Below are 13249 nucleotides of genomic sequence, written 5' to 3' on the forward strand. Positions count from 1 at the left end.
CTATTGATACTTATGCAATTAATATCTGTGATGCACTACATGCACTAATGAAAATCCATTTGAATTCCAACTCTCAGTCCTTGAACAGTTAAGTCAAGTGAAACTGGAATCCTGTGACTAAAATCACTGTTAATTCAGTATTAAAATACAAGTAAACTTACCTTAGCAATTACTACTGATTGAGCTGGGTAACAAACTGAAATTCCTAAAGTAGTAAGTCCCAGTGGATAAACCATTTTCTTAAATCTGGAACCTGTATAAAACCAAATGTAAATAATTAGATGCTAATGAAATGTAAAACTATGCAGTTGTATACATTCCATTGTTTACATCAAATATCCTCAGTACGGCTGGAGTAGGGAAGACAGAATACGATTTATAGTCTAGTAAACCGCTACAGTTATGTATGCGAAAAACACTGATATTCTGAAGGTTGATTTCTTGATTCAGAAATAATCTCAATTATATTTTCCAATATTGTGAAAAATGAGAAGAATGTCAGTGTAATTTAGGCGCTGCTATGGTTCTTCAGTAGCTCCGTGTGAACTCTTTTGTTGACATGAATTGCTGAATTTGGAGCAATCAGAAGCCTGGAAACCGGGACTCTGTTCAAGCATGACATCAGCTGGGCCAGCCTCAAGTTCCTGTTTGTCAATAAGATTTTAAAGCCCGAGTCTCTTCCTCCCCCCCGCACTGTTAATCAAAAAAAGACAGTAGGGATATAGTAAGAATTCTTTTACTAATCTGCCAAAATTTTGGTGCACCCTTTTTATTTTGTGAAATATTCAGCCACATACATACTCAGCTAATACAGACAAATATTTTCTGAACATTGCTTTCTAGCAGGTGAAGTATCATTCCTCTAGTATTTATCTTGAAAAGAGAGAAGATTATATCTGTACAAATTAAGCTTTTGGCTTCGATACTGAAACCATTCCTTCCAATGTATGTTCTCTTGCATCTGTTATCCAAATGCCAACATTCCTTGCATTCCTCTAAATTCCCTTATTTTTAACTCTACTCAATAATCTTTAATATTAATTTGTCTATAAATCACTCCCATACACATACTGTTTTTGAAAACCAGTAATGAACAAACTCAAGTTAAAGTGTCTACCCTGCAATTCTGTTGACTCCACCATTAAAAACAATTACATATAATCCTGCTCTGTCTATTTGGTCTTAGCCAGGTTTTTAGTCAAAACAGTATTTTGCCTCTCAGCTATGGTGATTTATGCTTCCTTAACAACTCCTTAGGATCATAACTCACATGATACACTGATTTATGCGTTTCAGATTACTAAAGAAATTGTATCCAATAGCACAATACAGGTCTACATTCCAAGTAAAATAATTCATAAAACTTTATCAAATAAATGATTTAATGCGTTGAATTTGCTTTAACATATAAATAACATTCAGTAGCTCTGTATATGTTTGATTTATTTTTACAATTTTATGAAGTTAGAAAAGAAATAATAAAGTCCCTTCAAATTTTATCATAAAGGATTTTTTTAAAAAAAACAGTTACATAGTTTTTTCCCCTCTATTTCAGAAAAATCTTTAGTTCATTAAACTTTCTATATGCCACATATTAAGCATGATAATCTTTGAAAATAAGCAGAAAATCCCTACCTTTTCTTGACAGCACTATGCCAGTTAGGCCTGATATCGTAATTACTCCAACTTTGGGAAGAAATTCTGGTGGCGGATTCTTGAGGTAAACATAAGCATCTTAGAACAATAATAACAAAAAAGTATCATAACAATTCAGTATGAATTTCTTCTTCTTATTTACAACTTCAGAAATAAAGATGGAAATAAAATTGTTACATATCCAAAGTAGAACACAGTCCAGGATCGGGTTTTTGTTACTGCCTGAAGATGCCTTATTTTTTAGGCACATACTCTAAAATCTTTTAGACAGGACCAGAATTCTAATCAAAAATCTTTCAAACATATCAGCAGAGTTTTAAGAATTCTTTTCTTTAGATACTTGTTTTATAAAATGTTTATAGTAAGACTTAATAATAGGAAAGGAAAAAATATTACATGTTTATTTTACTGTAAGTTATTATAGACAGATACCGTATTTCAAAATCTCTCAATTTACTATTTTAAAGGAAAAATACTTTTATCTGTAATTTCTGACAACAAACTTGAATGCAAATGCTATTTGTAGTCTGTGCTACAATTAAGAAGCTATTAATTAAGAGAGGTTGTGGAGTTTCTAGCCTTGGAGATGTTCAAAACCTGACTGGACAGACCCTTCAGCAACCTTCTCTAGCTAACCCTGCTTTGAGCAGTAGGGCTGGACTAGACGATCTCTAAATGTCCTTTCTAATGTCAACATTTCTGAGGTTCTACAATTCTAAGAACAAAATGAATTGTAAGTTAAAACTGTGAGAGGACTTAAGTATTTCTGAATCACATAAATACTCAATAGTTTACACATTATAGTAAGAGTGAGCATTGCCTCCATGATACCTGTTTAAGGAGCATTGCCTTCCTCAAAGTTTAGAGGATACTCTGCAGAATGCAAGGCAATGGAAGTGTAAGAAATATTCTCTGTGCCTTTACTCATCAGCATTACAGTAAAACCTAACACTTTGATTGTACATACAATATTCTAAACCTACAAAAACATTACAAGATCACAAAACATCTAAGACTAGAATCAAAGGAATAAAAACTACTACTTATTTCTCTCATTTGAGAAAAGAATTGAAACTCCATAGTGATACAGGAAATGAACAGCGATACAACTAATCTTTTTTTTCCACACTTGTAGGAATTATTCCAGTACAGACCCCTTTCACTCCCCTCCCCAAGTAAAATAACTTGCCTACCTTTTCCAAATTGAATTGAATCCATTATTCCATTTTTAACAGAGACAAAAGCATTCTATATAAAAAAGAAAATATTAAATATTAAATGAATGCAAGTATTTTGTAAAAGTAGACATTTTCAGTACAAAAATATCCTCTTGGTACGTGTGGTTTAGCACAACGAAACTCCCAGCAGTCGCTTATAAGCATCGTTGTCCTGAGACTGTTGAACAAATCAAGCAAGCACTCGTTCTTTAGGAGAACAATTAACAAAGACAATTTCATCCCGAATTATTTCATTGAATTTGTTTCCAGAAACACCGAATTTGTACCACCAGGGGTCACTGCTAGTCAGTCTCCAAGATACTAATTTACTTCTTTACGTTTATGGGCATAGAAAAGTTTGACATTTACTTATAACTGAATTGTTTTTAATTACAAATTACTAGAGTGGTCACTGACAAGGTATTCACAGACCAATGGAATCAGAATTTACAGAAAATACAGGAACACTTTTTTTTTTTTTTTTTGCTTTGCTATTTTCAAAATAATCAAGTTCATTTTGTTTCTAAGAGGAAAACACAAACATAAAATTTCATATAACTAACAGCAGTCATGCTAAAAAGCTGCTTTAGATGATGTGAAAATGGAGTAGTAGATGTCCTTTCTGAAGATTTAAGAGATGGTGCTGGAGATCCTACGACAAGCTCTTACTTCTCCCATCAGTGCTACTAGAACAGAAATTCTGTGAGCAGAAAGTTAAAGAGATGGCAGAGATGACAGTGGTAGGAACTGCTTTGATCTTGTTGGACAAATAATTACAGCTACTTAATTCCTAAATTAACAAACGCTCTTCCTATGCAACAACGATAGGTATGTCACTCCCTTTACTTTAAAAGGATGAAATCCATTGCACATTTTTAGGATTGAAATTATTTGCATTACCCTTAAATTACATTTGTGCTCCATTCAGAGATAAATTTTTAAGAAGTAGTTCTATTATCAGCTTGTCACAGGCTAAAGATATAAAGCAACACAAAGTTTAGGAAAACAAAAAATATGTTTTTTGACCAAAGATAGCTAGAAAAATGAGCTTCTCCGAAAAACATTTGCTTCTGTCAACTGTATCAGCTAATCTGAAAAAACCCTACCTCTCACGCAGATTTGCCAAATACAGAATTAAATGTATGTATCTGTAATGCATAGCACAGCTCAGTGAATAGTTTTATTGCATAAAATACGAAATAAGTGACCCACCCAAGGTGTATACTAGCACTCATTTTGTCAGCTTTTCCAAGTATCCATTAATTTACTTCAAAAAATGCAACAAATAAGAGTGGTCAACCTGAGTATCTTAAGCAGTTCAAACACCTACTTTTTAACAGACAGTAGAACTCCACGAGCAAGAAGTTACCTAGGTAACTCTGTTAGAAGTTAACCACATAAATATCTGAAGCTGACACTGTTGGGTTAGCCTACATCCAGCTTAACATTGACCAAAAAAAATGTATTTGATCTTCCTACTTTTGGAAAACAGCGAGAACATATAGGTTCTTTGGCCTTAAAAAAAGTAGAGAAAAATAAAGGAAAAAGGCTTATTTTTGCATCTTAACTTCCAAGTCTATGCTGATACAAGAAAATGCAAAAAGAACAGAGTGAAATATGCTGTATTTTAATGCTTTATCTAGTGTTGTCATGAATTGAGGAAACTTTAGAGGCAAGTATTTCTTACCTTGCACCACCCAATATAGTGGCTGGTTGTCTTTCTTACTGAAGAAAATCCCTTCTGCAAACGGCCAGGTTGCTCTTCAACATATTTAGATTTCAGAGGTGGTGAACAGTAAATTGGAAGCTGGAAAGAAAAGCATAAATTTACTGCAGGGAGACAGTTTTGGATACTGATTAATATTTACTGAATAGTGTTTTTCAATACATTGAATCCTTATTCTTCCTGCTAGAGCAAACAAAGCCTCCACATCATATCATGCTCTTTTATATTTAGAAAATTACTTTACAAAAGTATGACTACAGTTTAACTCTTTAGAAAGGAAAATAGGAAGTATTACATAGATCCTAAGTAGCAGCATTACAGAGTATGAAAAAAATGTATTTTGTATCTGAAAAACCATGAGCAAGAACAGTTGAAAAACACATATATTGCTAGAAATTATACCATAGAAAATGCTATTATTAGCAAGTATTATACTCTTTTACCCTATCTGGCTTAAGTCTGGAAATTTTTAATGAGATGAAACTTCCGTAACTTACTATAGTAACTGTCTTTATACTTTGATTATATGTGCTATACTAGTAAATTATTTAGAATGTAATTTGTATTATTACATACTATTTAGATTTATTTACTGAGGAATATAATCCAATGGAAAGACATGCTATTCTGTAATTTCCAATATTCTTTTAAAAATAAACAAGCAGTGAGAATTTTACCTGATTTGGTTTCATCAGCTGGGCTTTTGATTCCTTTTCTGTTGCTGCATATACAGTAATAGATGCACATTGCAGACCAGAAGAAACAGCTGCTAGCTTTACTATCTGGGTCAGAGAGATGGAAAAAAGGAGTCTTAATACAGAAATTAATTTCATTCCAGTAAAATCCAGATTTTACTGCAGTGTACATTTAAAGTTACTTACAATAGTATACCTTTTAGAATCTTCTTCCATCATTCATAAGTATTTTCAAAAGTATTTTTTCAAAAAACAATTACAAAAAAAAAAAGCTAGGGATCACTGAGAACAATTATATCTAAAACACCAGGAAGAATTTCATGTTCAAAGCCAAGCTGATGCCTCCATCATCTTTTTAAATAAGTTCTAATTTGTTCAACATACAGGTTTTTCCAAGTCAACAAATTACTTCTTGTTTCAGCAAAAACATGTCAATTTTATTTCCAAGAATCCCCCATGCCATAAGCCAAAACATCACCTCCTTTCCAGTTCAGAGAACACTTCAACTACTTCTTGGAATAACTGCATGTCAGAGGTAAATCAAATTACACAGCAAGAAGTGGAAGTAAGAATCACCTGCTTAACATTTCAAATGACATAAGTTATAATGTAAATTACAGAAATATATGCTTGCCTACTTAAAACATTAGTTTGGAAAAAAATACATTATATTACAATAGGTTTAAATTCAAAAACAAGTAAATATAAAAATATTTCTAAAGCATGCCGTAAGATTCCAATCAGCATTGTCATTCAGCATGTTGGCATATAGCACATAAAGAAACTACCCACAATGTGTTAAAACGTTTGTAACTTAGGTTATAATTTCTTCCATATCGGTAAAGATGTTTCTGCTCATCACCGGAAGCATTTTTAAAACTCAACAAATGTGCAAACAAGTATGAAAAGTGTTCAGTATCTATACAGAGAAGGTGGTTGCATAAAATCAGAAAAATTGAACAGGAGGGAAATAAACCTGATTTGGGTAAGTATTTTAATTCCCTAGCATAAAACTGCATTATAGCCTCACTGTTTTCTCAGCTATCAATTGGAAACACCCTTTCAAAGGAATAGGATTTGCTCCATAGCACTTAACTGTAGTAACGAAAAGTTATAAGGTTTCACACAATGCATATAAAGAAACACAAAAGCACCACCTTGAATTATCTGAAGTTCATTAGAAAAACAATCACATGCAAGTTAAACTGCTCAAAAAAAATCACTATAATGCATATATATAAACATATATATTAAAATCTACATAACACATCTATTCTCTATATATAATACTCAGCCACGCGATATCATGTGTATCGACTAGGATTGTGAAATATTTCTCATTCTAACTAGTTAATCACATGTTGACAGAAAGCACAACGTTACAGTTTGATTCGTAAGAGTTGCAGCCCTGATGATCGAATACAATTACAACAACTTAATTTACAACTGCTCTCCTGAGGAGCACTTTGTCATTTTTCCTTTGTACAAGTGTCTAATATGACCACCACAGCGGAAAAATATCACCAGGAGGCTCTGCTGACACAGTTGTGCCGCAACACAGCAGTCGAGGCTCTCCTAGAGTACTGCAAAGCTCCGGGAAAACAGATTAAGAAAAAAAAAAAAGCAATAATCAAAATATGAACCAATTAACACATCAATAATTGTCTTTAAGAAAATATTGTTTAAAGCAAAATGCTACAGTGTGGGCTACAGAATATGATATGTGAAGGAACTAGTATCCTCAAAAGAAAGTCTGTATTATAGACATTCTTAAACTATTATTAAACATTATTAAAGAAAACTATCTAAAACATCCCGTAAGTCTATCATCCTGTTTCTGTGCAGGATGCTGTGAAGACAACATACCAATTTTCAGTAGTTACAAGACAGAAAACAGAATTTAAAAGTGAGAAGGTGTAAGGAAGTTATATTTTTCACTTAGCACATTTGATTAATTTGTTTTAGAAAGTCAAAACAGTGTTTATTGCGCAGAATATAAGAAAGCTATACTGCAAATGATGAAAGTAAAGCAATTCCTGACTGACATTAATTGCCTTACTTTTGGATGCCTGAAGACAAATGCATGAATGTTTAAAAATCCTAGTAAACAGCTCTGCTATCTAAAACTTACACTGCCACAATTGTTCCTAATAAGGTTTCACTGTTATTTACTGAAATCGCAAAGAACTTAAGAAAAAAAACCTGTCACCTGTACTACACTCAAGTGGCTTAACTACATCTTCCTCCTTATGACTAGGAACATTAAGACAACAATTATTAATAAATTCAAAGGACAGTATACATTAAACAAGAAAAAACATAAGTTAAGAAAAATCAATAAAAATATCGAACTCTAGAAGCCTCATATAACATTCTTTATCTAAAGAAATCAAACATTATTTACCTATCAGATCTTCTCAGAGGAGGTATTAAGAACTAAACAATGGCATGACTGTGCGAACATAACACAGATTGAGAAATACACAGAGAAATGACTGCAACAGACTCAGGCCATGAACACACTAGAATTACATGGTTAACTAATAGAATAACTTCAGAATATCAGTCAGTAACTGCTTCAAAATAAAAACCCTCTATTCAAAAAAATTCAAGAAATAATTTAATTTATTTTTTTTTTTAACTGGAACAGTTTAGTTCAGTATCTGCTCTGTATTTTAACTCTGTTTTTATCTGAATTAACCTATCTGACCTAAACCCTATGAAACTCAATTCCTAATGGCAACAAATCTAAATACCTGCAGTTCACTAAACGGTCCTTTAAAAAGCCATTCGCCCAGATGCCACCTCCAGTAATGAATTCAATATAAACACAGATCTAAACATCACCATAATTACAGATATCAGAAGTTACTAGCTTAATGTACTGGATAGAAAAAAATAAGGTCAATTGTAACAGTTAGATGATTTCCTTAAAACCGCCCTCATGCTCCTAGCACTGCCATGATACTGCAAAACATTAGCAGCTTATTTTTTCACAGGCATAAAAAGTACATCAGCTGTTTCAAAGGATGAAACAGTGTAAACTAACAGACATGGCATTATTTTTGATCAAAAGACTCTGAATAGCAATTATTTACTGAACTAAGAAATTTCTTACTCAATTATGCTCTCCAGAAGAATATTGTTACAGCTATATCTTTTAATAATAGAATTAGAGTAAGATCAGTCAAAATATAATAATAAAGCTGTCAAATATACCTGGATAATTCTGTCTTTAAGTCTCTGCATTTCAAACAATTCACTTCAAAGCAGTGGAAACTTTTCAAAGATCAAAAATAGAGATTTCGTTAAGAAAAAAAAGTTAGAAAGCTACATGACTATAAAGAATGCAACATCTTTAACTCAAAAGAGGCAGAATATAAACTAAAGCATAATAGAAACATACATATCCTGGAAATTTGCATAAATGAAGTTAGTGTTGTTTCTCTCTGAAACTTTGCAAATTCAGTATACTTGCTTCAAGAATGGTACATAAATAATGAAGTCTGCCCTGAAGGCAGAAACAAACCTCATGAATTACCCCAAATTAGTTACTTGAAGGTTTGTGGATTAAAAACTAATTGAATTGCTAGAAGGCACCAGATAGAAGTAACCAAACCTTCCCAAAGATTGCAAATTCAAAAATCCAGCTAAGACGTGCTGGAAGAAAACCTGCTATCCCATATGACTTCAGCCTACACATCTGTCATGTTTCCTGCAACTAACATTAAAACATCCTAATGCTTATTAAAAACAAGTTTTATCATAAGGCTTGTATTAAACATGGAATACCTCAACATTAGATTTAATTCCAGCAATAACTATCTAAAAACCAGCAACTGCCTAAGTATTAGCAACTGGCATTTGGTCATACTGCTTTTAACTTTAAAAAGAGATTATTATTTAACATTAGAAGTCACTAACATCATAGCTGACTGAGAACTTGTAAAAAATTTTATTAAAATTCAATCAATATGATATTTAGAATAAAGAATTATTTAGAATAATTTTGATTGAAAGGGACCTCCAGAGGTCCTCCAGACCAATCCTCTGCTCAAAGCAGGTTAGATCAGTTTACTCAGGGCTTCATTCAGTCAAGTCTGGAACAATTCAAAGAATGGGCACTCCACACGATCTCTGGGTAAGTTGTTACAGTATGTGATGACCTTCAGAGTAAATTTTTTCTATCTAGGACTAATCAGAATTTCCAGTTGTACCACTTACCAATGGAATGGGAAACATCACGTAACTTTAAATGTAAGCAGGTGTAAAAACATACAAGGATACACTTTTTCACACAGTACATAATTAAACTGGTTCTAATTACAAATTCTGAAGTATTCAAAAAGCAATAAAGCAAATCCATAGATGACTGTATCAGCACTAGTTTTTTTGTCTACTTTTTAGACAGCAAATTTTATTACGACTTTGTTCAGAAGTTTAATATAAGCCCTATAGTCACACACTCCCTCTACACCAAAGTCCATTTCAATGACAGTTTGATGGCTTCAGTTTTTTTTTTTATATATATATTGATGATTAAAGGTCTTCAAACTTGTCTAGCTTCCTTTCAGTTCTGAAGACTTTCTTCCCAGACTATTTCTGCATACTTTTTGTTTTGCAGGCAAAGTGTTGTAGAAGCTCTACTACAATAACGTAAAGATGAGATTCCTTCCTTGTTTTTGCCTGATGATCCTCATCTTGTGTATTATATGAGTTCCTTCAACCTCGTACGATAAGAAAACTAATACTGGGGCTTAGAGGTCATCATAAGTAAATCTTGCTCTGAGTCCTTGCTTTACAAAGAGAAGCCTCTCAAACTCTAGGTGGCTTACATTCTGTATTTACGTGCATGCTTCTTGCATTTGGCAGTATTCAAATGTATTCCTTGTAGATTGTGACAATTTAAATTAAGCAATTAAATATAATTCTTTGCTAGTTATTTACTGTTTTACCAGTCTTTGTGCTACTGCATCAGGTATGGTTTCACAAGATATTTTAAATAAAATACAGCTTGCTGCAAAAGCAGTAGCACCACGCTCCTCTGCTCCAAACTTTGAAAAGGATTGACAATGCTCAGCAATGTTTTATGGAAGCATTCATCAGTAACATACGTGTACAATTCCAGGTACATACTACATTGCAAGTGGTAAACATTCATTTACAGAAAGTAATAGCAATAAGCAATGTACTTGAGAACACTGGTACATCAACAAGCTGCAATATTAATGTTTTGAGGACTGTTAGCAGCTTCTAGGCCGAATCTAACATTTCAATTTGGATATGCACTTACTTACAGGTCTTGATGATAACAATAGGAAAAAGACATACAGGTGGAACAGCTGCAGTTCTACTGTAGCTCAGCTACTAATGCTCTACAGATTTATTTTTAATCTTTGCCTGACAGACCATAACCCATGCTGGGGGGGGGGGGAAGGGAATAAACAAGAATTAAAAAAAAAATAACTTTTCATAGCAAATAACAATATACAGAAAATTATGTCACTTGACCAAAGATACTGAATCATTCACATTTATGTACTAAGCTATGTCACCTCAAGACCATCTAAATATACTGTCAACCCAAATACAACTTTTTTCACTTACATGTCTCAGCCTAAGGTAAGAGGGTTCATTTTCATTGCCTTGGCTACCCCTGTTTGCATGATCTTTTTCTTTGCAAGTATAAACACACCTTAACTGCTTTGCAAAAGAGAACTCATGCGCATTGAGAGAAAGCCTAAGATCTTTGCAGGCATATTTTACCCGGTTTAAACACAGCATATTATGTCTATTTATAGTTACTTTAGACATCTGTGACCCTGTTACAAACTAATAGCATGATTTTAGCATTTTTTATTTAGTGATATATAACACTATCTTGATGACATTCCACTTCTTAAATGGGTTAAAGCATTTCAGAAAGCTTTAAGTAGGTGGAGGACAACCAGAGGAACAACACCTTTTACTCCCTGCTCTGCAACTTAACCGCATGCAGGAACCAGATCTTTTTACCACAAGTTCTACGTGGATTCATCTAAGCCCTTAGTCACAGGCAGAAGAGATGCTGCTGATCAAATTAATTACAGCCCTGTAATCCCCCTCATGCTGGAGTAAAGCAGCTGTGCAGACACCTCCAACCCAGCAGTGCGAGGGGCATTACCACCGCTGCAGCGTGACACTCTCCCGGTGACCCTACCGGCCTTCCCTCCGACGGGGCAGCCGCCGCGCCCGGCCCCGGGCCGCCGGCCCGGCCAGGTCACCGCGCAGATGGGCGCCGGAGGCCGCCCCTAGCAGCTCCTTCGTCTTTCCCAGGAGAAAGCCCCAGCGCTTCGGGGAGGCGAGGGGAGAGATGCAGGCCGGGCCGGCTATGCGGGGGGAGTCGCTCCAGCTGCCGAGCGGTGGGGAGGCCGCACGGGGTGCCGTGGGGCGGCCCCAGGCCCCCCCCGCGCCCTGCGGTGGAAGGAAGAGACGCCGCGCCGCAGGGGCCGCCGTGGCTTCCCCCCGCCTCCTCAGCCCGCTCCCCCCCGCCGGGCGGCGCACTCACCTTGGCCGCCATTTTAGTGACAGCGCGGGCGCCTACGGCGAGCGGGAAGGGCCGGGGCGCGGGCCGGCTGCGGGCGGGGCCGGGGCGCGGGCTCAGCGCGGCGGCGGCTCGGCCCCGCTGCGGCCTTCCTGCCGGCCGGCGGACCCCCAGGCAGAGGCGCCGGGGCTGAGGGGGGCCCGGAGGCGGGGCCGCACCGGGGGGTGGGGGTCGAGGCCGCCCCTCCCCGCGGCGGCGGTGTAACGGCAGCCTGGCGCCGTGACCGGCGCGCTGAGGCTGCCGCGCAGCAGCGCGGGAAGCGTCGCGTTCATCGCGCCGGAACGCGCTGCATGTGGTGGGCGCTTTCTCCCTAGAGGTTTATAGATAACGTTACCTTTTCCAGCCAATTTAACACTTTCCAGCTTTCTTGCAACTGTTAGGCCCAGAAGGAAACACTACCTCCAGCACTGTGTCCCCATTCATCTCTGAAAAACAAAGCAAAAGTCTCACTGATGCGTTAGTTACAATGCAAGTAATTGACCTATTAATAAGCCCGTGTCAGTCCACAGAAGCATGACCTCAATTCTGTGCTCCTCACAACCACATGAAGATTCAAAGAGCCACTTGGTAATGTTTTCCGGACTTCTTTCCAAACACTACAAAATGTCTTTGCTTACATTCCTCCAAGCAGCAGATTCTCTGCTTACCTTAACATTCAAGGTGTCTTAACAAGAATAAAACCAACATTCCAGCACTAAGAATGCATTTCACTAAATAAAAACAATTCTTGGGGAACAAGGTATAACAGCAGTTCTGATAGCTTCTAAATCACTGCTAAGTTATCTTTAATTACGCGCTTCCTAAGTGCATGTCATTCAGAAGTACAGTTTACAGGGCCCTAGGCAGTATGACCGCTTAATACTGCCTTTAGAGATGCACCAAGATTCTTGTAGCAGCCTTTGGTACAGTGAATTGACATCTCTCATAATTGTACATTTTCTTCTTATAGGTGATGTTCTCTCCCTAACATCCGTGCAAGAATTTAAGATTACATTTTAAATACCCACATTTTAAAACATGAAAGTGAGAAAAAACCTCATATAAACTGTATTTATTTTGACCAAGAAAACAGCTAGAAGAATTATTTGAAGGGTTATTTATGTTAACTAGTCAAAGTTTCGGTTGTTAAAAAAAGATAAAAAAAGGGAAGATACAGTCAATACAATTCAGAGCACTGGTTGCATCAGATGGTTATAGCTTTGTATGTGCCTATTCCAAATTGAGGACAGAAGCCTGAATTTATTCTTCTTAATTATAGTTATTAGAGAATACAATGACAAAAAAAAAAAAGACAGAAGCATAAAATTTAAGTGCAGATAATTCAGTTTATTGAAGTCCAAATTTACAACTGAAGTTTACAACATTTTTCCTC

The 13249-nt window shown here is 36.0% G+C and overlaps 1 protein-coding gene across 3 annotated transcripts in view; it reads right to left on the minus strand.

Moving 5' to 3' along the window:
* Positions 1–11930, minus strand: part of APOOL (apolipoprotein O like) — a 22332-nt gene extending 10402 nt beyond the window's left edge. Inside the window, exons 1-6 of one of the 3 annotated variants that reach the window (XM_062584476.1) lie at positions 11842–11930; positions 5277–5381; positions 4561–4680; positions 2850–2904; positions 1636–1734; positions 162–253 (exon numbers count right to left, since the gene is read on the minus strand). In XM_062584476.1, coding sequence (XP_062440460.1) covers positions 162–253; positions 1636–1734; positions 2850–2904; positions 4561–4680; positions 5277–5381; positions 11842–11853 — 483 coding nt within the window. In that variant the 5' untranslated portion in view covers positions 11854–11930. Of the gene's footprint in view, positions 1–161; positions 254–1635; positions 1735–2849; positions 2905–4560; positions 4681–5276; positions 5382–8513; positions 8559–11493; positions 11739–11841 lie in introns of those variants that run through there. The other 2 variants (XM_062584477.1, XM_062584475.1) reach the window with 2 other exon arrangements.
* Between the last annotated feature and the right edge of the window lie 1319 nt (positions 11931–13249).

The sequence above is a fragment of the Rhea pennata genome, chromosome 11 (assembly GCF_028389875.1).
Source record: "Rhea pennata isolate bPtePen1 chromosome 11, bPtePen1.pri, whole genome shotgun sequence".
In the NCBI taxonomy this organism is placed as follows: domain Eukaryota; kingdom Metazoa; phylum Chordata; class Aves; order Rheiformes; family Rheidae; genus Rhea; species Rhea pennata.